General features: G+C 41.6%; 1 protein-coding gene across 5 annotated transcripts in view; it reads right to left on the bottom strand.

Moving 5' to 3' along the window:
• RORA (RAR related orphan receptor A) overlaps positions 1–21,655 on the bottom strand; it is a 707,884-nt gene that overhangs the window by 46,348 nt on the left and 639,881 nt on the right. Inside the window, exon 2 of one of the 5 annotated variants that reach the window (XM_045581987.1) lies at positions 12,784–13,200. The exons of 3 other annotated variants lie outside the window; for them this stretch is intronic. In XM_045581987.1, coding sequence (XP_045437943.1) covers positions 12,784–13,042 — 259 coding nt within the window. In that variant the 5' untranslated portion in view covers positions 13,043–13,200. The remainder of the gene's footprint in view (positions 1–12,783; positions 13,201–21,655) is intronic. One more of the 5 variants, XM_036440111.2, reaches the window with a different exon arrangement.

The raw sequence follows: 21,655 nt of genomic DNA, 5'->3' as shown, positions 1-21,655 counted from the left end.
ACAAACATCAGGAGATTACCATTCTTGGTAAGCAACCATTACCAAAGGACCAAAAGACATAAGTAATTTGGTTAAACATACACACACTTTGAACTGATATCAAGATGTCTTTCTGGGAGTTACCTTTTTTAAAACTAGAAGTAATCATCAATCTTCTAAGTAATTCTTCTCAATTTTATAAAATTCCTAGTAGTTTTTGACCTTAAGGCGACTGATACCAAATTTTAACAATTTTTAAGGCTGGGAAGGTCAATTAACCTCTCTGAGCCTCAGTGTCATTTGTAGCGATTCCATGATATGATATATAAATGACACAGCACACACACGATTATTATTTATATTCTACATACATGCACACCACACAGTTCTTAGAAATCGTTGGCACTCAACACACAGCCATTATTATTATTGTTATTGTTGATAAGAAATCCTGCCTTATAGCAAAATGAAATTCTTTTCTGCAGTCCATAAGCTCTTTCCAAAGTGGGGATAGAGAAAAGCTGCTTAGCCTCCAAATAACATGACAGGCAGTTCGTACCAGCCACCACAGCAATCCTTTGCGGCACTGGCACTTAACTGTCTGCTGCACAATGCTAGGTGGCAATCAGGTGTGGATATGTCGTACAGAATTTGCTAGTAATGATGCTAAATAGACTAAGCATTTTGATAGGTTCCTATACAAATAAACTTATAGGAACCCAAAGTTACCCCAATAATGCCTTTCATCGGGCTCACTTGCACAATCACATATTTTTCTTAGATTAGTCTGCACAGGGCGGGGCTCCTGCTGGCTTGCCAGGAAATGGCTAAGTCTCGGATACACCCATGAGAATATGTCACAGAAGAATGGCAAGTAATTCCGTGCGTCTTGCAAAAAACCGTCAAGAGCTACTGCTTTATGAAAAATATATTTTATGTCAATTTGTTGACAGTGTTGTTGTTTTTTGTTGTTGCTGTTTTGCTTTGTTTGTTTTTTTGCTTTTCTGGAGGGCAAATATTGAGGACTTTTTCTGATGTTTGAATTTTTTTTTACAACCAGCATGTATTACTTTTGTAAGCAGGAAAACCAATAAAGATTAAAAAGAAAAACCCTAAGGCATTTGATTTTATTTTTGGTAAAATGGCTTGAGTCCTTCATGGATTAGTCACTTTATTTTATCCCCAGTTTAAAACTGCTGGGTATTAAAGGCTCTGCATGGCCTGACGACAGACCGGCGTGCATGTCAAGACCGGATGGTGGAGTGACGGAGCCTCTGCCTGCTTCCTGAAGCAGCTGTGGGAATTCCTGGCCTCTAGAGTGGTGCGGCCCCTCTGGTCTGGCCGCCTCTTAGCTCCAAGGACATTGTGCCCTGTCCAGGGGAGCCCAGGCCAGGGGGCGCACATAGGGGCTGACATTCACCTGGCTCTGAGCCCTGCCACAGAGGCTGGAACAGCCTGGACTAAGGGAGCATTTTCCTAATTTGCCTGCCCAGATGGAGCTTTTCTTCAAACCATTCTTGTGGAGGTGGCGCCCTTCTCTGCAGTGTGCAAAGGTGCTGTGTGGTGGCTGTGGGCACTCTTGCTGCTGCTGCCCCCGGAAGCCCGGGCCACCCCATATAAGGTTTGCAGAGAGCTCTCATTACATCTCATGGTGGGAGGGGAACAGACTTTGGCTTCCAATGGTTTGGCACATTTTGTCATCCTGGAGCCTGACTTGGAGTGCATCATGAATGTGTCCCATGGCCCAGTCCAGGCTTGTTCAATGGTCCTTTGGGGGAGGGAAGGACTGAGTTCCAATTGCATATTGCAAATGGATAATCAACTTATTCTGCCATTTTGTCCATTAAATATATACTAAGTATGATATTCATTATGTTTCCTTAGTGAAGTCTTTTCTTCCACTGATTTTGGATTCTTTCATGATAGCATTTGATCCTTACTAAACATCTCCTAAGCAATTAGCCCCCTAATTGGAAGAGCCTTACCCTCATGGTCATTTCTGGCAGCAACAATAATGCCTGATATGTGCAGGGTTCAGTAAGTTTTTGTCCTTATCAGCTTGCTTAGATTTTGGTGCTCACAATAATCCTGTATAGGCAGGTGGGTGTCATTATGCCCATTCTAGAGATGTGGAAAATGAACCTCGGGAGGATTGAATGGCTTATGTCTAGATCTCCCAGGATCTAATTGTACAGGCAGCCAGCCATGAAGCAGAAAGATTTGCTACTTCTTTCCTCTTAAAGGTTATTTGGTGCCTTTAAATTTATGTTATTATCTCCCTGGGGAGCTCCGGGGGAAATGACAGGAGAGTAAGAACTGGAGGTCTATCCAGCTAAGGAGTGGAGTCGGCAATCCTCCCAAAGCTCCATCAGACCCTCCACTCCTTGGATGGCCTCAAGCAAATCACTTACACCTCCACTTCCTCCATCTATAAAATGGGAATAATTCTTACCTCCCAGGCAGGGGGTGGCAAATGGATGCTCGCAAACCTCTTTGAAGATGAAAAGACCTACATAAATGGGAGGGAAGCTTTAGGAAGCTTGGCATATCATTCTTGGCAAGGACCAGGACGCTGCGCCCTCACTGCCCACAACAGGCTCTGCCACAAAGAGAATACAGAACATATAGAACTGTAATTTTCACCTGCTAGCTAGACTTAAAGGTTTTTTGTTTGTTTTTTTAAATTGTTGGTTGCTAAAATGCCTTCCTGAGAGACCAGTGCATCCAGATGTTAGTATTTTAGTCTCTACTTGAGAGAAAAAAGAGCACATCGCAGGAAAAGTCACCTCTCTATACTAGCTGTCACCAGCCATGTCACTCAACTCGACTTGCACCGGGGCTTGTATGGTTTTGCAGGAGCATGGGGGAAATGGCAAGATTCCCACATATAAATACAATAAACATATGTGTCATCCTCTGACTTCCTGAACCTTAGTATTAAGTCGATATCTGACTCAAAGGGCCCTGCCACACTATAAACATTAAGGAAGAAAGTCCTGTGCCTTACTTTGTCCCCTCCCAAGGTCCTGCCCCTTACCTACTGTTTAAAGCCACTTCTTAAAGGCTTTAACTTGACTGTGGTTTCTGCTGAAAACTCAACAGCTTTTAAAAATCACTGATATAGACACATAAGCATGCCTTAAACAACTGAGAGGTCATTTGTTTAAGGCGTGCTTTTAAGCATTTACGAACTAGATCTAAAATAAAAGGCAAAATTGGAGTTTTGGAACTTTGACTATTCCCTTCAGTCTTTATACAAGTAAGACTTGGGTGCATAAGAGTTAAAACACTGGGCCAGAATGCCCCATCGAAATTCAAAGAAAGCGGAGCTGTGTTTGCAGGAAATCTCTGAAGCATAAGGACAACAGGCACATCTTCTCATGTGGCTTTCTGAGAATATGCAGCTAGTTCTGACAATGGAAACAGAATATTAATCCTTTGTAATATGCTTCTATCTCTACTAGATTAAGCTTTCCAGAGAAACTGACTCACATTCTCTGATGCATATGTATCTCTGCTAAAAGCCAAATCCAAATGAGCTCTTTGTTCCTAGACAGGGAAATTCTGTCAAACAGAGAAAAATAAGATTTTTCATATAGAGGAACAATGGATAACTTTGATTTTTAGAATAAATTCTCTCTAGAATTCTCCTACTACATAGTTACACAAAATACCTAAATTTGAGGCAATTGACTCTTTGCCTTTTTGGATAACTAGATAGCAACGAACTAAAGCCTTGAATAAATTAAGTGAATATCAAGAGAAGCAGCTTCCCAATACTTCACTTCGTTTATCCAGTGCGTCAAATACTGAATAAATTATCATCCAACAGAAGATGATGCCATTAGATCAACAATACGAATAGTTTCCTCTTTTTTGTTTTTTTTAATTTAATCTTTCTATTGCCTTTGTAAACAATGGAACATATTTGTTCCTGAGAATTTGTGGGGTTTTGAGAAATAAGGGAACAAGACAGAGGTATCTGGCCATTTGGCCAAATTACTCCCAGTTGGAATAAGGTCCCTCTAAGATTGTAGAATTAACTACATTTTTCCCATATATAATTCTGGAAGGTCTTCTAGGACCTTGAAATCAGAAACATCTAGTAAAAAATCTTCCTCTTGAACCTCTCAGTGTGGGTTAACTGTCATTTCATATCAGCAGGAAAGAGAATCCACTTTATAGTACTAAGTGGTTATACTATGCTGAAGGGAAATTCCCGATAACTTCTTTTTCAACTATGGGTGTGTGTCCCTTATATAATTCTGGATCATACTAGACCAAAAAAAAAAAAAAATGTTATCTGAGTCAAAGAACTGCATCTAATCTTATCTATGATAGCAATCAACCTCACTCCAGATATCAATTCCTTTTCCCCCTTAACAAGAACAACTTGGCCACATTTAGGTTAAGTCTTCCTTTGCTCACAGTTAAGAGCAATGGGGTCAGTCAGCTCTTTGATTTCATCATTCAAAGTCTGTTTTTCACAACAGAAAAGAACATCTTTAAAACCAAACCAAATCTGGAGATCTTATCTCATTTCTGCGTAGCCAAATACATCAGAATTACTTTTACTGCACTTTATGAAATAACCTTACTTTACACAATTCCCCTCAAGTTCTCATATCTAAGCCCAAAAATTTAACCACTCCATTTTATAGCTCTCTTATCTCTGCATCTGCCTATGTATACCTCAAGTGATACCCATTGTACAATCTTGGTACTTCTATTTAGATGTTTTTACTTTTTAAAATGGGTACATATAATATAAAATAAACAAACCTGGTGCTTCAATTACAGGTTCAAAGACAGGAAAATGTATTGACACAAAAATTGGGCTTTAACAAGTAGGACATTTATTTAAATCTATATCAGTTCTATGACTTCTATAAGTCTGGCATATAGCATACAGCTTAGCATACAGCATTATAGCTCACTGAACAAATCATTCAAAACATTCTGTTTGCCTCAGAGTACTCCACCAAGGGCCAAAGTCTCCTACCTCAAAAGTCAGCCATTGATTGCTAATTCCAATTGCACAATTTCCATGACCACTTACAGTGCTAGCACAAAAGTCAGCTGGATGCAGAGAGGCAGAAGTGGATCAAATAATAGGAATCCAGGTTAAGTCATCAAAGCTTACAAGTTAAAGGAACCCATTGCTTCTTTCCATTTACTTGAAGGTTTTTTTCTGAAGATCAGTTACTATTCATTGAATAGATCATTTAAGAAATATTCCCCAACCAAATTAAGTTCGAATTCATAGCAAAAGATTGGAAATAATTATAACTTTAAACCTTGAAAATACATTCACACTCCCCTCTGTATTGAGCCATAGAGGACTAAAATGACAACAGATCCATATTCACAGCCACAGAGTGGTGGAACCAAAACCTTCTTGGTCTACAGGCCATTTTAGTGGGTGAGGATGGTTAAGAGGATAACCCCACAGCCCAAATTCCCACTTTATGTTTCCTCCCACTTCAAAAAGTCTCCCTAGAATTACATGGGAGAATGGAACTTTGGGCAAGAGACCAGGGAAGGGTCTGGTCTTTATTAAAAGTCACAAGCAAATTATTTAGGCTTGCCAGAGGACAAGTGTAGGTGTTGCCATATTAATCATTTTAAAGCTGTAGGATCTTGAAGGATCAGTGACCAACTCCCCTTGGAAGAAAAGTTCTACTAGGTTCATCCACCATTTCCAGGACGTAGCCAAGGACATAAAAACAATAGACATGGCGCGTGCTAAGCTTTCAAATAAATACATCAAAGATGCACCTCAGGACTGTAGTTCAATGTTGTTGATTTTTTTTTTTTAAATTCTCTTTCATAATTCTTTTCTAAGACAGGCAGTGTGGCCAGTCAGAGGAATAAGCAGAAGAGTGTATTCTGACACTTTCTCTAAACATATGCTCTTTAAACTTGCTTATTAAAGAAACATTTTCATTCTTAATTAAAATATATATGATTGATCAGAAAACAGATAACAATATTTGCTGAAGGCGGATGCACAGGTATTTCTATGGCCCATGCCAAAGGGGGGAAAGCAGCACAGGAAGCTGTGTTTTCAAAGGAAAGGGAAAGATAGAAAAGGAAAACGGCAGCAGTGCCTTGGGGACATGAAGCAGCTGTGAGACATGAGGAGAAGGAATGCTCTGGGCCAAGGTAAGAGATTGACAGATTTATTTTAAGAAGGTTCTGACATCTAAGCATCAATTCACAGACTACAACACCCAAGAAATGTCACTCTCTCTGCCCCAACAAAAGGAAATGTATAACTTGGGTGTTTATCTTGAAGCTACCTATTTTTATGTAGGTCACTAGAGGCTCAGTGCATAAAAATTAATGCACTGGAGGGGGGGTCCCTCTGCCTGGCTTGCCCCCTCTCACAGTCTGGGAGCCCTCAGGGGCAGAAGGCGACCCAGCAATCAGGGAAAGGCGACGCCATCACACCTCTGCTGTTGCCACTGCTGGCAGCACAAGCCTCAGCCGGCTCTAGTTATCTGAGCCTCGAGTGGCCCTGGGCAGCTAAGCAGCTGCCATACGAGGCTTGCCTGTGCCTCGGACTTGCCCTGGGCAGCTGGGGGGCTGAATGAACTGGGGGATTCTGGAGACAGGCATGCAGATTGGCCAGGCCCACTTGGGGGCGGGCCCAGCTGTGGCACACGCCTGCCGCCTGGGTGGGGCTGAGGGGACCGGGTGCCACTATCTTGTGGCTGTGGGCACCACCATCTTTTGAGGGCGTGACAGTCAATTAGCATATTCCCTCCTTATTGGCTGTGGGTACTTCTATCTTTGTGATGGTGTGAGTGTCAATTAGCATATTCCTTCTTTATTAGATAGGATGCCTTGGAGGTGAGATAAGAATGCCATAGCCACATAAAGATAGCAAAATAAGGTTCGCAACATCCCATTTTCAGTTTCTCCTCCTGGAGACCAAGGAGCTTCTTCAGACTGCAAACATTTCACCACCTGTCCTGAACATCCTGCTATCAGCCTTCTAGCATTCGGCAATGTGTCTGCCTCTTAAGATAGTATGAGTGAGTGAGTGTGACATTATCATTGGAATAAGTGCATCTTCCTAGTTTGCAGTAAAAGTGCGCCATTCACACACTTGAGTATGTCAGTAAAACAAGGTTTTGAAGTGCGTTTCACAAGTGACGGTGGCACATTTCACATCAGATGGAAACACGGTGTGATGGCTAACCGCGGCAGTGGCTACAGATGTGCCTATAGATTCAGCAGGGTCTCAGAATAGTAGTTCCCTTTTAATGCTAATGGCTGCTACTATCTTAAATCATTATCATCAGCATCATCACACACACACTCACACATACCACACATTCCACACGCTCACACCAGCTCCATCCAGCCGCCAGTCCCACCACCTCTTGATGAGCACCTGCATGACTAGTATGAGGGATGCAGAGAAGGTACATAGAGCCTGCCAGCACCCTCATCTTGTTACATTAGCTTCACTGTGTAAGAACTAGGAATGGAATAGAAAACTTTTTTGGAAGGAGTTGAATACAATCATTTTTTTTAAATGTAGTTCATTGATTTTTTTTCTTTCTTTTTTTTTTTTTTTTTTTTTTACAGAAAGGAAGGGAGAGGGAGAGAGGGTAGAGAGTTAGAAACATCGATAAGAGAGAAACATTGACCAGCTGCCTCCTTCACACCCCCTACTGGGGATGTGCTGAAACCAAGGTACATGCCCTTGACTGGAATATAAACCAGGACCTTTCAGTCTGCAGGCCAATGCTTTATCCACTGAGCCAAACCGATTAGGGCGAGTACAATCTTAAAGGTAAAGTGTCAAGATTGAATTTGTAAGCTCTAGAGCCTGGGGATGAATCCCTGCCTGCCACATACTAGTCATGAGAACTTGAGATTTCTTAACCTGTGCCTGATCTTCAGAATCTTGAAAAGGATCCTTACCACATTATTATATGATGTCCAAATACAGTGCCTGTTGAATCAGTGCCTAGCTCATAGTAAGTGCTCAATAATGTTAACTACCATCACTTATCTTTTTTTTTAATGTTTAAAAATTGATTTTTAGAGGTAGAGAAAGAGAGAAGGAAGAAGTAGAGGTATAGGTATAGGTAGAGGGAGAAGGAGAGGGAGAGGGAGAGGGAGTGGAAGTGAGAGAGGGAGAGAGACAACCACGTGAGAATGAAACATTGATTTCTGCCTCCTGAGTGAGCGCACAACCTGGGCATGTGCCCCGACTGGGAATCGAACTAGCAATCTTTCTTTCAGTGCATGGCACAATGCTCAACCAACTCAGCCACACTGGCCAAGGCAGCTGACACTTATCTTTTAAGGATGGTGGTATTTGGCCAGAGTTGCAACTGGAGTTGAGGGAATTATTACAAGAATGAAGAGGGATAGGTCATTATGTGTCTTTTAGTTCTTTGAGTTTAACAGCTTTATTTCTAATGCAGAGGCCTAACAGAAGTGACACTCAGCAGGTACAAAGCATGACTGGAAGAAACCAGTGCGCATTATGTCTCACTTTTGGAGGAGTGAGAGAGAGACCTCTAAGAGCTGCATGGTGACATGGGGAAAAGACTGGACTAAGGTTAGGAGGCTTCTAGAGCTACCTGTGTAATGAGCAACGTTTACACAACTCCTGTCACACACTGTGACCGCCTTCCCTCAGGCCTCAGCTCCCTCATCTGCTCTTGGGGAGGTGCTGCAGAATTGGGCCTGCTATCCCACACTGCTGTTTGAGGGTAGTGAGTGAGTCTAGCCAAAACCGGTTTAGCTCAATGGATAGAGCGTCGGCTTGGGGACTGAAGGGGCCCGGGTTCGATTCCGGTCAAGGGCATGTACCTTGGTTGCGGGCATATTCCCCCTATGCCTGATCGATGACTCTCTCTCATCGATGTTTCTAACTCTCTCTCTCCCTTCCTCTCTGTACAAAATCAATAAAATATATTAAAAAAAAAAAAAAAGAGTGAGTCAAACTATCATCTCCCCAACAGCAGACACAACTTTTTACTGCAAAATCCAGCAGGTACCATCTGGTCAGGGAGAAGTGGTGGGAAAAGTGGAAGAGAAGCTCATCCGACAACCAACTTGTCTATTTTCTCGCATTTTGATTTAGAAAGGGGAGCGCCCTGAAATGTTCCCGTCATGTCCTGAGTGAACATTCATGCAGAGTACTCACTGGAGTAGAGCACTCTGTTCCAATACACCTGCTCCCTCCTTTTTTGGTCTTCTTAAAAACAAACAAACAAACAAACACACACCACAATGTTTACTACTACCAATCAAAGAGAATTCTTTTTAATGCCACACCCTGCTAGTATAGAAGAGACAGAGCAATACGATGCTAATATGGTATTGGTGGAGAATAAAATATTTTTTTCCCCTTCAAGGTAAACAATTTCAGTGGAATGTACTAGGTCAGATTTAAGCTGTTTCTTCCTCTCCCTTCCTCTCCCTTTCCATCTCTCTTTCCCTCGTTATTTGTTTCTTTCTCAAAAGAAATCATTCTCCATCAGTAAAGCATTTTAAAACCTCAAGCTACATGGTCCCCAGCTATACTGTCTAAGGCATTATACCTCAAGGACCAAGTCCAAGGCCATCCCAAGGACATCAGGGCACAGAGCAGTAACTTCTGAAGCAGGGTCTGGTGGGAACACAGAAGGGGACTCAGCAGACAAGCACCATCCCTGTGAGACGTCGGGGAGCCAGTGTCCAGAGGGGAGGCTGGAGTCGGCCAGTGCTCCAGGAAGTCAACCCAACTACTCACCACGAATTGCCCTTATTTTGCCTTCACTGCTATTCAAAGGGACCCAAAGCAGTCACTGAAAGCAATTCCAAGAAATGGAGCTAATTTTTTTTTTTTTTGTAAAGGCATAGAAAAAAAATCATTTGAAGAAGTGTGCAGACTTCCAAACTGAAATTCTGAATGGGACAGGATTTTTTTTTTTCTTTTTTTAGGGGGAGAATCTTGGAATGTTTCTTTAAAAAAATCAGTCACATCTCAAACACATCCACCAATAATCAGAAAGACAGCTAACAACTAACAGGAATTATTCACTTAAAATATCCTTTAAAATATGTCACAAGAATAAGCTAGACTGGTCCTCACCCATCCCCACCCTCTTACATAAACAAATAGTCTTTCTATTGAAGCCAATTTCCTGTTCTTGGAATCAGTTTTTTGAATTGTCAGTTAGGCAAGAGAACTGATAACCTGACCATAAACTTTACCCTTGTCAATAGCAAGTCAGGTAACTCTTAGCAAAGAAATATCATTCTATTTCAAAATGTTTCTTGAGAGTGAACTCTTCCATCTATGACACAGCAAGTCTTTCTCCTCTTCTGGGTCTGTTGAAGGGCATGGTACCCAATAGATACATTTCATTTGCCAATTACATAGCAGAGTCCATTTTAGAGTGAATCTATTCTTTTCCTTTCCCTTCTTTCTTGGATATTCCTAATCAAGTTCAAAGTATGTTTTCTTTGGACATGATTTTACAAATAATCCTGAGAACCTACATCAAAGTTCAAGTTGCTTTGCAAAAACATCATCATCAATGAACCCGGGAGATTTTATGAAGAGTGATAGCAATTTTTACATTGTGTCATCCCAGGGACCTTCCTGAATGAGGCTTTTAGGAAGAGGTTAACATGGAGACTTTGAAAGTAACGATCAGGCTGTCTTCAGTCTAACCTGTGAGGGAGGCAAGGGGCCTAGGAAACCTCAGTCCCACCTGATACCACTGTTTTCCACTCCTCTCCGAACCTGACAGACAGCCAGGTGGCACTCCATCCCTGTGGACTTCGCCAGGCCCCGCATTTTATTAAAGTATAACCAAAAAATGGGGAGCAAAAAAGGATGATGTAGGAGAAAACTGAAAACCCTAAGGGCCAACTATAATGAATATCTTAAACTAATGATGTATTTTAATATTCTAGGAATTTAAATTTGTATTAATTATTTGAATTAATGTCTGGTTTGTGTATTGAGAGAGTAATTGCTAAACTGGGGGAAGTGGGTTACAAAGACTTCAGCAGTGGGGCTAAATGGCCTGTGGGCCAAGGGGTGTGAGGTCCCGAGTAGCAGATCTAAGATCTCCCTGGTTTCTCCAGAAAGGCTGTCACGCATTTCATGCCTGCAGCAAAGCCCAGACAAGCCCTGGGAGAAAATCACGGGGACTAGAAAAGAAACAGCAGTTCCTACATTCTTCAGTGAAATCTCCCAAACCTTAAAAAGCGAAACGTTAAGAAAGCTAATTTTTATATCTTCAACCCACCAAACTGTGAAATGGGGTGAAATATTGATAGTTCCACATGACATCTCCTAGGGAAAGCTTTCGTGTTACAACGACCATTTCCACGGAATTCCCAGTGTGCCCTTGTCTTGACCCCCACGGCTGAGTGAGGTCGGCCCACCTACCCCAGAAATAGCGAAGTCTGTGCGGACTGCAGTAAAAGCACTGAACTGCTCCAGGACCAAACTCTGCTGCCTCTTGAGTGACTTCTGAACTGGGAATTCTCCTGTGATTACCAGAGAGCATGACAACGGAAGTCACCATTCTGAGGCCCTTTGAGGGAGGAGTTTCCCTTTGGCTCTCCCTCCATTCAGCTTCCCACACTCACTGCATGCTGTACAATGTTGTTAGTCAGAGAGTAGTAATTCTGATCCAACCAGAAATGTGTATGGTCAGGAGTGGAGTGATCTAGACAATTGCCGTCTACTGCTCGGTGGAAGTGCTCCTGTGTTGTCTTTGAATATCCTTTGTTTATTTGTTTTTTTGTTTTGTTAATCATCACTTGAGGATATTTTTTCCACTGATTTTTAGAGACAGTGGAAAGGAGAGGGAGAGACAGAGAAACATTGATGTGAGAGAGACACATTGACTGGTTGCCTCCCACATGCGAGGGGACCAGGGCTGGGGATTGAGCCTGCAACCCAGGTACGTGCCCTTGACCAGAACTGAACCCGAGACCCTTCCGTGTGTGGGTCAGCCGATGCTCTATCCACTGAGCTAAACTGGCTAGGGCCAATGTCCTTTGTTATTGCTGTCATGTATCACATTAATTTTCTGGAAGAAGAAAATTAGCGGCCAATATTTTCTTCCAATAAAATCACTGGCTCCAGTCTCTACACCAAAATGAGGCTTGACCTTCAAAGTAGTGATGTCATTGCCACAAACTACTTTGAACCATTTCTTTGGCAACTGTCCTCCGTACCAATGAGATGAGAAAGACAAGTTTGTCACTTTACTGTCTTTTCTTTTTTAAAGGAAAATGGCCTGGGCTGATCTCTTCTCTTACCATTAGCTATTGGTTGCTTTCAAAAATCAAATTCACTTTTCCAGGAGAACAATGGCCACGATGGAAAATATTAAAACATTGCTAAAGGAGCTTAAAGTAGTTCCAGAAGAGGAATTGCATATGGGTTTTTGGCAGTGACCTTGAGCATTTTTGGCACAAGTGTTTATTAGCCACCCCAGTTGAGTGCCTTGAAGGGGCAATGCTCATGTGGGAGCACACCTCCCAGTACAATTGTTAAAATAAAATCGGCTTTGTTACCTAAAAATGAATATGACTTTGGGAGGGAACTCAGACCCTCCTATTTTATCTCTCCTCACCATACCGTTCAATTAGAGTGGGCTTCGTGGAAATTCTGATCCCATTGCCATCGCTGCTGCACTCAAGTATGCTTTCTGATGTCATGCTCTGAAATAAACGAAGTTGTTTGCTACAACTACCTACACACAAATTAGAAAATTATATGACAAGGCGTTTAATACAGCCTGCAGCTGGGACACAGGTTATTACTGAAAGTCGTTGTCGACATGGTTTCTGGTTTTGCAGTAAAAGAAGATGACTTGAAAGGACTCAGTGGTTTTGATGCTCTTCTGGAATGAAAACATTCAGGGAGTGCAGAGCATCGGGCTGTCATTAATGTCAGCCATGCGAAAACACTGTCTCCAAGAACACTACCGTCATTTCCCCACGGAGACCAGGACTTTCCACTCTCTGGCATTTCAGGCTCTGGGCTGGTACTTTTCCAAAAGAGAACCTTTGGGTGATCCATTCTGGGTACTCCAACACATAGAACGCTTTTCAGCTAATAGGTGGCCTACGTTTGCCAAAGTCATCCAATAATTTTGATGGGGAGATGTGTTCCTTTCTGAGAAATATTGGGAATTAAGAATGAAATCCTCAAACTTCAGAAGGCAAGAAGTAGAAATACTACCTTGAAAGGTGCAAAATGCCGGTTCAAAATAATGTGGTGGATGAAAGTATACAACTCTCGGAGTAGCTTCATATTACTTCTCTTAAACATCTTGATATGTACAGTTTAACATGGTCTTATTGATAAAGTAGACAGATTTCTGGTATGCTTGATATGTCTGATGCTGGGTAACACCTTTTATGTACTGTGTCTGTTGCCTGTTGTAAACAAGCAACGAAACCCCATGCTTCATCCCAAAGTGAGGAGGGTTGTAGAATGAAGAGCACTGTGTGCGTGGAGTTAATGGTACAACATTAAACAACAGAGTTGCCTTGTATTTTCTCACTCTGCAACCAACTTGTGCACAAGGGAGAAGAAAACAAAGCGATGTTCTGAGGCAGGGTAAGCATTAGGAAGTGGTGTTTGCTATCGCATCACCAGGGCACTTTGTTGTGCTTGTTATTTTCCTCCCCCATTCATGGTCCATGAATTAATGCAAGAAACAAACAAGGCATTAGGGAATAGGCTAAATATAAAACAGTATTTGCTCTACTCTTTGGTTTCAACATTTTAAAAAAAAATCTCACTCAAGGGTATGTTTTTATTGATTTTTTTTTTTTTAAAGAGAGAGAAACATTGATTTGTTGCTCCCCACTCCCCCCAAGTATGCGCCCTGACTGAGGACTAAACCTGCAGCCTAGGTAAGTGCTTTGATTGGGAATCAAACCTGCATGCAACCTTTTGATATATAGGAGGATGCTCCAACCGACAGAGCCACTCAACCAGGGAAATACCAAATTCTGTATAAGAAAATATTTTGTAATTTCCCAGGATGTCACATATTTGTCATACCTGCTGTAGTGGTAGTATGGCATTTTTAATATCACATTTTTATTGCAATGATTTTTAAATCTCCAAGGTGAGTTCTCACAAAGAGATTGCCTGAGTTGGGGAGAGTGGGACATCTGGTGATACACTTATAGTGAACTTTTTATTTCACTTATGTTCTAGGCTTTCAAATTATAAACTGGAAATGCAATGTCATTTTCCATTCTCTCCTATCTCATTTTTAACATAAAAAACAAAAAAATAAAATTCCATTTTATTATTTGTTTGTGAAATAGCCACAAGTAAAACTCCAGGGTTTCTTCATAAGTGTATAATTTTTTCCCCAGCCATCAGTTAAATCACAAAGAGAATGCAGCTCATTTCATAATGAGCTGAAAATATAAATGATTTTTTAAACTAAATGGCCAAAAGACATACTTGCTTATATCTGAGCTGCTTTTGAACCAGTAAAAAAAATACAGAAGAACACATAAGACTTGAAATTTGGATGGAAATTTTAATGTTTTAAGTTTTTCACACCCAATCCCAAACATATTCATTTGAAAAATAATATTTAAAATCATAAAACTTAAAATCTAGGTATCAATGACTTCCCCTTACAGTATTCATCAAAAATACATTAAAAAAAACTGCTGCAGAATGATATCTAGAAAATATCAATAGAAATGTTATCCATGATCAATCCTTCTCCCTTATACATTAGATTAAAACTATTGTCACCATACAATAAGCTTTCATTGGGAAAAAATTTAATCTTTCTTAATGCCATTTGTTTTCCTCAAGGGCAGTCGAAAAAAAAAATGAAAATGTGACTCAAAGGAGATGAAGAGGTCTAAATAATGCCACCTTAATTCTGAAATAATAAAAGTTCAAGCAAGGAATGGCTGAATTCACACCTCAAATTACACCAAACACAGGCTTAAAAAAATAAGTTTTCGTTTGTGTGAAATCATGACCACACTTAGAGAAAACAAAAGAAGCATTTTGCAGAACTGCGCTGGCTTTGCTGCTCTTTCTGCTAATTGAGATTGTGCAAAAGATTCATTGTGCGGACCAGTTGCTCTTTGTCACACTCAGGCAACACCTTTGGAGGCAGACCAGACAGCTATGCATTAAGCAGTCCCCTTTCATCTTTTAGATTTCTGCAAGATTCACATGATTCCATAAATGAAATAAATTAAGTAATAACTATAGTTCTGCAGGGAATATGCAACACATTAATATACCCATACAGAAGAAATCTGTGCATATTCATTTTCAGCATTTGGAAATGACTGGTGATTGTGATTCAGTGCCCTAGCCCGTTGTCTGGATAATCTCATGCCTTTTAAGCAAAAGGAAATGTATACTGCATAATGGCTTTACCACTCTGACCTCAATATGGAGTAAAATGACAGATAACAAGAAGAAGAAGCTGGTCACTTACACAAGAAAATGATGTGGATGCTTTGGCTCATTCTGGTCTCTGCCGAGTTACCCACATCCTTGTCAGCAGATGTGGCTGACAGTTAAAACCTGCTATTTCTAAGGCTTAAGATATTAAACATAATTTGGGCATAGGAAGAGTCGTTGTTTTCATTTCAACAAGAGCCCATTGCTCACACTAGTTCTCCTCAGGAAGAGACCTTGAAGGATCTAATGCCTCTCAATGAGCCTTGCTGGCCTTTCTTCCTCCTCCGAAGCTCCTTCTCAGCGTTAGACAATCATAGCTTTTGTTTCGTTTAGCATGTTCTAAAGAGCCAAATGCCCTTTCACATCACGGACCCAATCAGGACCCCCTCTCCTCCTTCCCCCTGTTTTTAGCAACTGAGGCTCTGGGAGGTAACGTGATTATTTTGAGATTTTCTAGCTGCGATGAAACCCAGGAGCAGCCCCTCCTCCCCCCATCTATTCGTTCTCCTGCCATCTTCCCAACATGCAAACTCTTCCATTTCACAGATGGAATGGTAGAACCAGGGTCAACAGAAATCACTCACTAGGGAGGAGTGGGCAGAGGTTAGTCTATCAGGGTGGCTGGCTGACACCTTGGCAGCTGCCTGACCTTGAGGACAGGAAGTGAGATAGTTCATGGTTCACATTAGCGGCGGTAAGGAGAGGCAGTACCCTTTGGCCTCACAGACAGAATACTGGAAAACTGAGGGTGAAGAGAGGTCCCAGCAGATCAGAAAAATGATGGGAGAGCCAAGGAGGAAGATGACACTGGACTGAGCTGGTGGCCACTTGACATTTCCCCTGGTCTCAGTCCTGGACACGTGCACTTCAGACATGCCTAGAGATACAGAAGCTTAAGTTGCTTCTTAAGTTAAAGTCTTCCTTAATCTTTGTCTTAGGGTCCACAGAAATCAAACACCAGAGGCATTCCTCGTCCTCTCTTCCCAAGTCATTTGCTATTATACCAACTGAATTCATTCTTCACAGCATTTCTCATCTCCTGGAATGCTACATAACTATCAGCCCTCTCCACATGTGTAGGATGGAAGGTCTTCGGAGCAGGGGCCTGTCTTTCTGTTTTTCTCAATTTACATCTCCAGTGCCTAGTTCAGTGACTAACATATTGCAGGTGCTTCAAAGAAGTGGGGTTGGGGGTCCTATCACCTGCTTCTAGCATGCATTAATTAGGGGGAATGAAAGGTTTGTCAAAGCTATCCTAGAAAGCCCAAAGCAAGTTTCCCTTTTAGCATGGAAACTGTGGCAAGAAGCAAAATGACTTAAAGGATTCCTAATTTATCATAAAATGAAACAAATAAATAAAATCAGTGGGGGCAAGCATTCTTTTTTGAACTACTTTTATGAGAGCCTGAAACCCAAAGATGACAAAGGAATTCACAGGACTTGGGGGCGGGGGGAAGGCCATGGGAGCTGGGAGAGGGGGAACAGGGACATGCTCATGGAGAGAAAGGTAGTAACTACGCTCCTGACATCAAGGATTAGCCCAAAAGTAGTCCGCACATGGACACACTGTGTGTGCTGTTAGATATCAGGAGTAGTTTTAGAGATCAACAGATGGGAGCCTAAATGTTAAGTCGGCCACTTATTAGCTCAGAGATCATGGGCAAGTTATTTAACCTCTCCAGTCTATGCTTTTCTAATCTGTAACGTGGAGACAAGAGTAACTATTCCACAGGGTGTTATGAGGCTCAAATGCAAGAACATATCTAAGCAACTAGCTCAGCGCCTGGCACACAATGGTAGCCACTATTGCTATTATTATATGAGCTATTGGTATTTTGACTTGATCTCAGATAATACTCAATAATCAAAGTTAATCTCCATCTGCTTTTTCTGAACCAGAAATTACTGCTTTATCCTGGGATTACTTTAAGGTCAAGGTAGCAAGTGGGTGTCAGCTCATTTCCTCAGTCAGATGGCTTCTAGTGGATGCTTGGGATGCTGGTTGAGATGCACTGTGCTGAAATTGATTTTGACATCTGCCAAGGGTATGGGGCCAGGCTTGCTGGTTCTAATATTAGAATTGGTAAGCCTCTGCTGGTGTCACAGAGCCTAACAGCTAAGTTAATATTATATAACAAAGCATAAAGAAATGGAAAGAATGGGCTAAGAGTCAAGTGGTCTGGGCTCTAATTCTAGCTCTGGAGCTAATATGGATCTGCCAATATTGATTTTGAAAATGTAAGTAAATACATATAGGGCAGGGCACCTGGCCTACAGGACGTCCTTGATGGTTATTTGTTGAGATCTTTTGAAAGAAGAATGAAAGCCCAAGATTATCATACAGAAGTATAATAATTAAATATTTCCTGCCCTCATTCAAAAGTTTGACTCTTCTGACCAATGGGGAATATTTTTTTGAAAGGAAAAAAAAAAAAAGATTACAATACTTTTGGCACTAAAAAAAAAATAAAAAAAAAAATCAGCTAATGCTTAGGGATGCTCCAAGAAAGACAAGGCTGTAGAGAATATGGCAGCTCTTTAATAACCAAGGCACCATTCAAAAATATCTGGAATTAATTACAGTGCTAATGACCCATTGAAAGGCTTATTTAAATACCAAAGCCGGCACAGAACAATCATGGAAAAATATGGCTTAAAAGGGTTTTCGAGAGCAGAAACCAGGAACAGCAGTTGAAACAACAAAACACATTATCCTAGAACACGAGCTACTTTGGTGAGAAACATTCAGGATGTGAAAATCTCAGGGGAGTTCTCACAGCGGGTAAGAGAAGCCACCAGGATCAATCGAAAGACAAGGAGATGACACACAGGCCCAGTCACCTGCCTGGAACAGAAGGGCCTCTATTCAGCATTCACGGGAGAGGGGAGCCTTCCCAAACAGCTCCTCCCCTCACCGAGGCTTTCTCCTCCCCTCCCACCCTGTTTTCTTTCGGATACACCTGTCCATTTTTAATGTGCCATAGGCTAATGGGAAGGTTTCCACGGAGAGGAAAATGTATGTTTTAATAAGTCTCCGTGGCTATTTTAGAGCTGCGTCATCTCCACGCGTTTCCTGTGTCTCGGTCCTCTGTGCCTCACAGCCACGCCAGCACAAGCCAAAGCGGAGGTGATAATCGTCTTCGGCATGCCCTACTTGCCAGGCAAAAGCGATACCGCTGCAGTTCTCAGCTTCTCTCTGCACCAAAATGGCCTTTCTGGACACCAGTACTCCGGGAGCACACCGGGCGGCCAGGCTGGAATGGTTTCATGACTTCCTTCTTGCGCATTTATGAGATGCATTCCTCTGACCCTTACTGACTACATAGCCCGGACGTGCCTGGTAGTTGCTTTGCTAACTGAAAAGTGTAATAGAATCAAAAGGTTCCAAAGCCCTTGGGATCTCCATGCGGGGGATGTGGGGGCGGGAAGCGAGGCACTCCTGACGTATATTGGTTTCAAGGAGCAAATATAAATTTGAGGATAAATGGCTGCTCACAATAATGCTTTTAAACCAGCAATTATTTATACTGTACTACTCGAGGAACCCTGTAATTATTCCAAAAGCGCTTGCCAACATCTACCCTGTGTCATAATTGCCAACACAGCCTTGTTCAAAAGACTCCGTGGCGATGCTGAAATTCTGTTTGGTGTTAGGTTGCTGTTTGAGACACGAAGTGATGGCACCGTGTTGCGATAGTGAAGCAGAACGGGGTCCAGAAGGGAAAAAAGAAATTATCTTATGTTCACAGGTGGGAAGAGGACAGTGGTGGTTGGGAGGACAGGCATATTGCTTGAAAAACTTTTTCTACTTCCTTTCTAAGAAACACTGCCATATTTTGAGCACAAGGACTTTAAGGGAACTTTTAACAGATGGCTCAAGTGGTAGTTTTTGAAAGAAGAATGATAAGCCACTTCTCCCTCTTCCCCACTCCCACCTGCTTAGAAAATATATCTTTCCACTTCCGGCCTTTACTCCTGATACTCGTGAGAGAATCTGTGATTGTGGAACCACAGCTTACACATCTCGAAACACCCATCTGTGGAAGTCACAACTTTGTTGACCTATTTTCTGCCACTTCTTTCTGTTACACTGATCTCTTCCACTTGAAACCATGGCCCTCTACTTCCTCATGAACAGACAGCAGAGGGGGTTCATGTATCTGTAATGAAAGCTTTGGGGTGCCTGGCATTTCCAGTATTTGCTTAGGAAAAACAGAACGGGATGTACCCTATGTGTGTGTGTGTGTGTGTGTGTGTGTGTGTGTGTGTGTGTGTCTCATCTTGATGTCAATCTCTCTTTCCATATAGACCCACTCCATTGTGGATGAGGGGCTCTGTGTTCCCTATCCACCCCCAAATGAAATCTACTCTCAAAACTGAAGGTGCTGCGGATAGTTCCATAAATAGAAACAGGGGGGAGGAAAATCTGGCCTAAGCGACAACTTCTGAATTTAAATCATTTCTCTCCTCCCATGCCCCCTCTCTTTTATGAGCAGATCATGAAAAAGTAGAGAAGGCCGTTATCTGGAAATAAGTTTTAGATTACTCATCTAAGTATTTTAGGGGAATGTATTTCCTGCTCTGAGTGTCCAGGCTATCTTCTCAGATCTGCTTGCTCTGCAGGTGACGATGTTGCCATTGACTGCTCCCCACGCTTCTGGGAAGGTGTGGTAGGTGAATGGGCATGTGTGTTAGCAGCCAAAGTCAGCATCCCATGAACCCACTGGGCATAAATGGGGTCCTCTAAGCCTAAAAGTTCATGGCTTCCCTTCTCTCATCATTTCAGATTCCACTGGAGACCCCATCTTGAAGTCAAACCTCACTTCCTCCTCAGAGCCTTCTAAAATAAAGAAACCTTGCAAATTACAACAGATGCTGCCCTTCACCATTCATGTATCCAGTTTGAACTCCCTTATCTTCCTTTTGTGAATATATTGCCTTACCCCTTCCCCCCAGGAGCATTTGTTTGTTCTCCCCAATTCAATGATAAATGAGAAGGAAGAGATTTATTGAAGCATATAATCCTGCATCATCCCTAAATGTTTGAATCTGTCCAAATGTTTGAACTGCAATATGTACCTAATAAATATTCTTTAAATAGTGAACTCTTTACTCTATGATTTATTCCAATGTCACAGAATAAGAGTGTTATTCTCTTAATTCGAAAAATTTCTTCTCCTACTCTTGCTGGCAGCAACAATTTTCTTCTACCTGTATTCTTTTTGCCTCGTACTCTGATTCTGTGAAGGTTGAACTTCAAGTTGCTTTGGAAGAATCTGCATTATTGCTCTGTAAAATTAACTCGCTGTCTTAAGTGAGACCTCAACCTGGGAACTAGAAAGCAGGGGCTTCTGGGAGAGGATGTGTAAGATGACATGTGGTTTGGCCTTCACTTGGAAGGAGCAGGAATCACAGAGGTCATGGTTACAGTGACCGAGGGGCCAGGGTGATGAACAGTGTGTTTTGGCTAAGTTACTTTGTACTGTTATGTAAGGAGATATAAGCTCAGCCTTGCTTGAATTTAAATCTCCAGAGTCAACTGTTACAAACTCTGGGAAGGGAGGATAAACAGGAAATTCTATCCTCAGTCCTCTAGGCCGTCAGGCCTGAGGTTCATCAGGAGCACCATTCCCTTGGGCTACAAAAGAAACAGCTTGCAAATTGGAAACAAATATGTTATTTTCTAGATAGTCCTCCCAACAAGTTTGATGAAGTAAATTCTCCTAACTTCAGGAACCTCTGTGAGCAGTATGTTTTTAGAGTATCACTGGAGCAAACAGCAGGAATCTGAGCTGATGAGAGCCTTAGTAAGTAATTTTAGATAGCTGAATTTCCAAATAGCTCAGATTTTATCTAAGCAAGCACATCGAAACAAAGGAGGTAGTATCATAAGTATTTTTATAAAATATTTCTAAAAGCAATGACATTTTTTCTCTGAGAGCATTTTGAATATCATTGACTCTTTCCTAATGATGAAGTGTTATGAAATATTTTAAAATTTATCAGAAATTTACCCAAAAAGCACACGATTATTATATATACTGTAATACTCTGAGGGCCTAAGATTTAGATGACATTTTGCCCCTAAATTAAATGTCCAGTATGTTGATTTTTTAATAGTTTTTTCCCTTTTATGAGTTCCATCTGTAGTCATATGCTCAATCTAATGAGGGCCTCTTACTTATAACTAATATTTCATCTTAGAATTAGCCATGTGCTTGGAGCCTATCC

The sequence above is a fragment of the Pipistrellus kuhlii genome, unplaced genomic scaffold (genome assembly GCF_014108245.1).
Source record: "Pipistrellus kuhlii isolate mPipKuh1 unplaced genomic scaffold, mPipKuh1.p scaffold_m20_p_1, whole genome shotgun sequence".
Lineage (NCBI taxonomy): Eukaryota > Metazoa > Chordata > Mammalia > Chiroptera > Vespertilionidae > Pipistrellus > Pipistrellus kuhlii.
The sequence above is the reverse complement of the archived record's forward strand: the minus strand, read 5'-3'. Positions and strand labels throughout refer to the sequence as shown.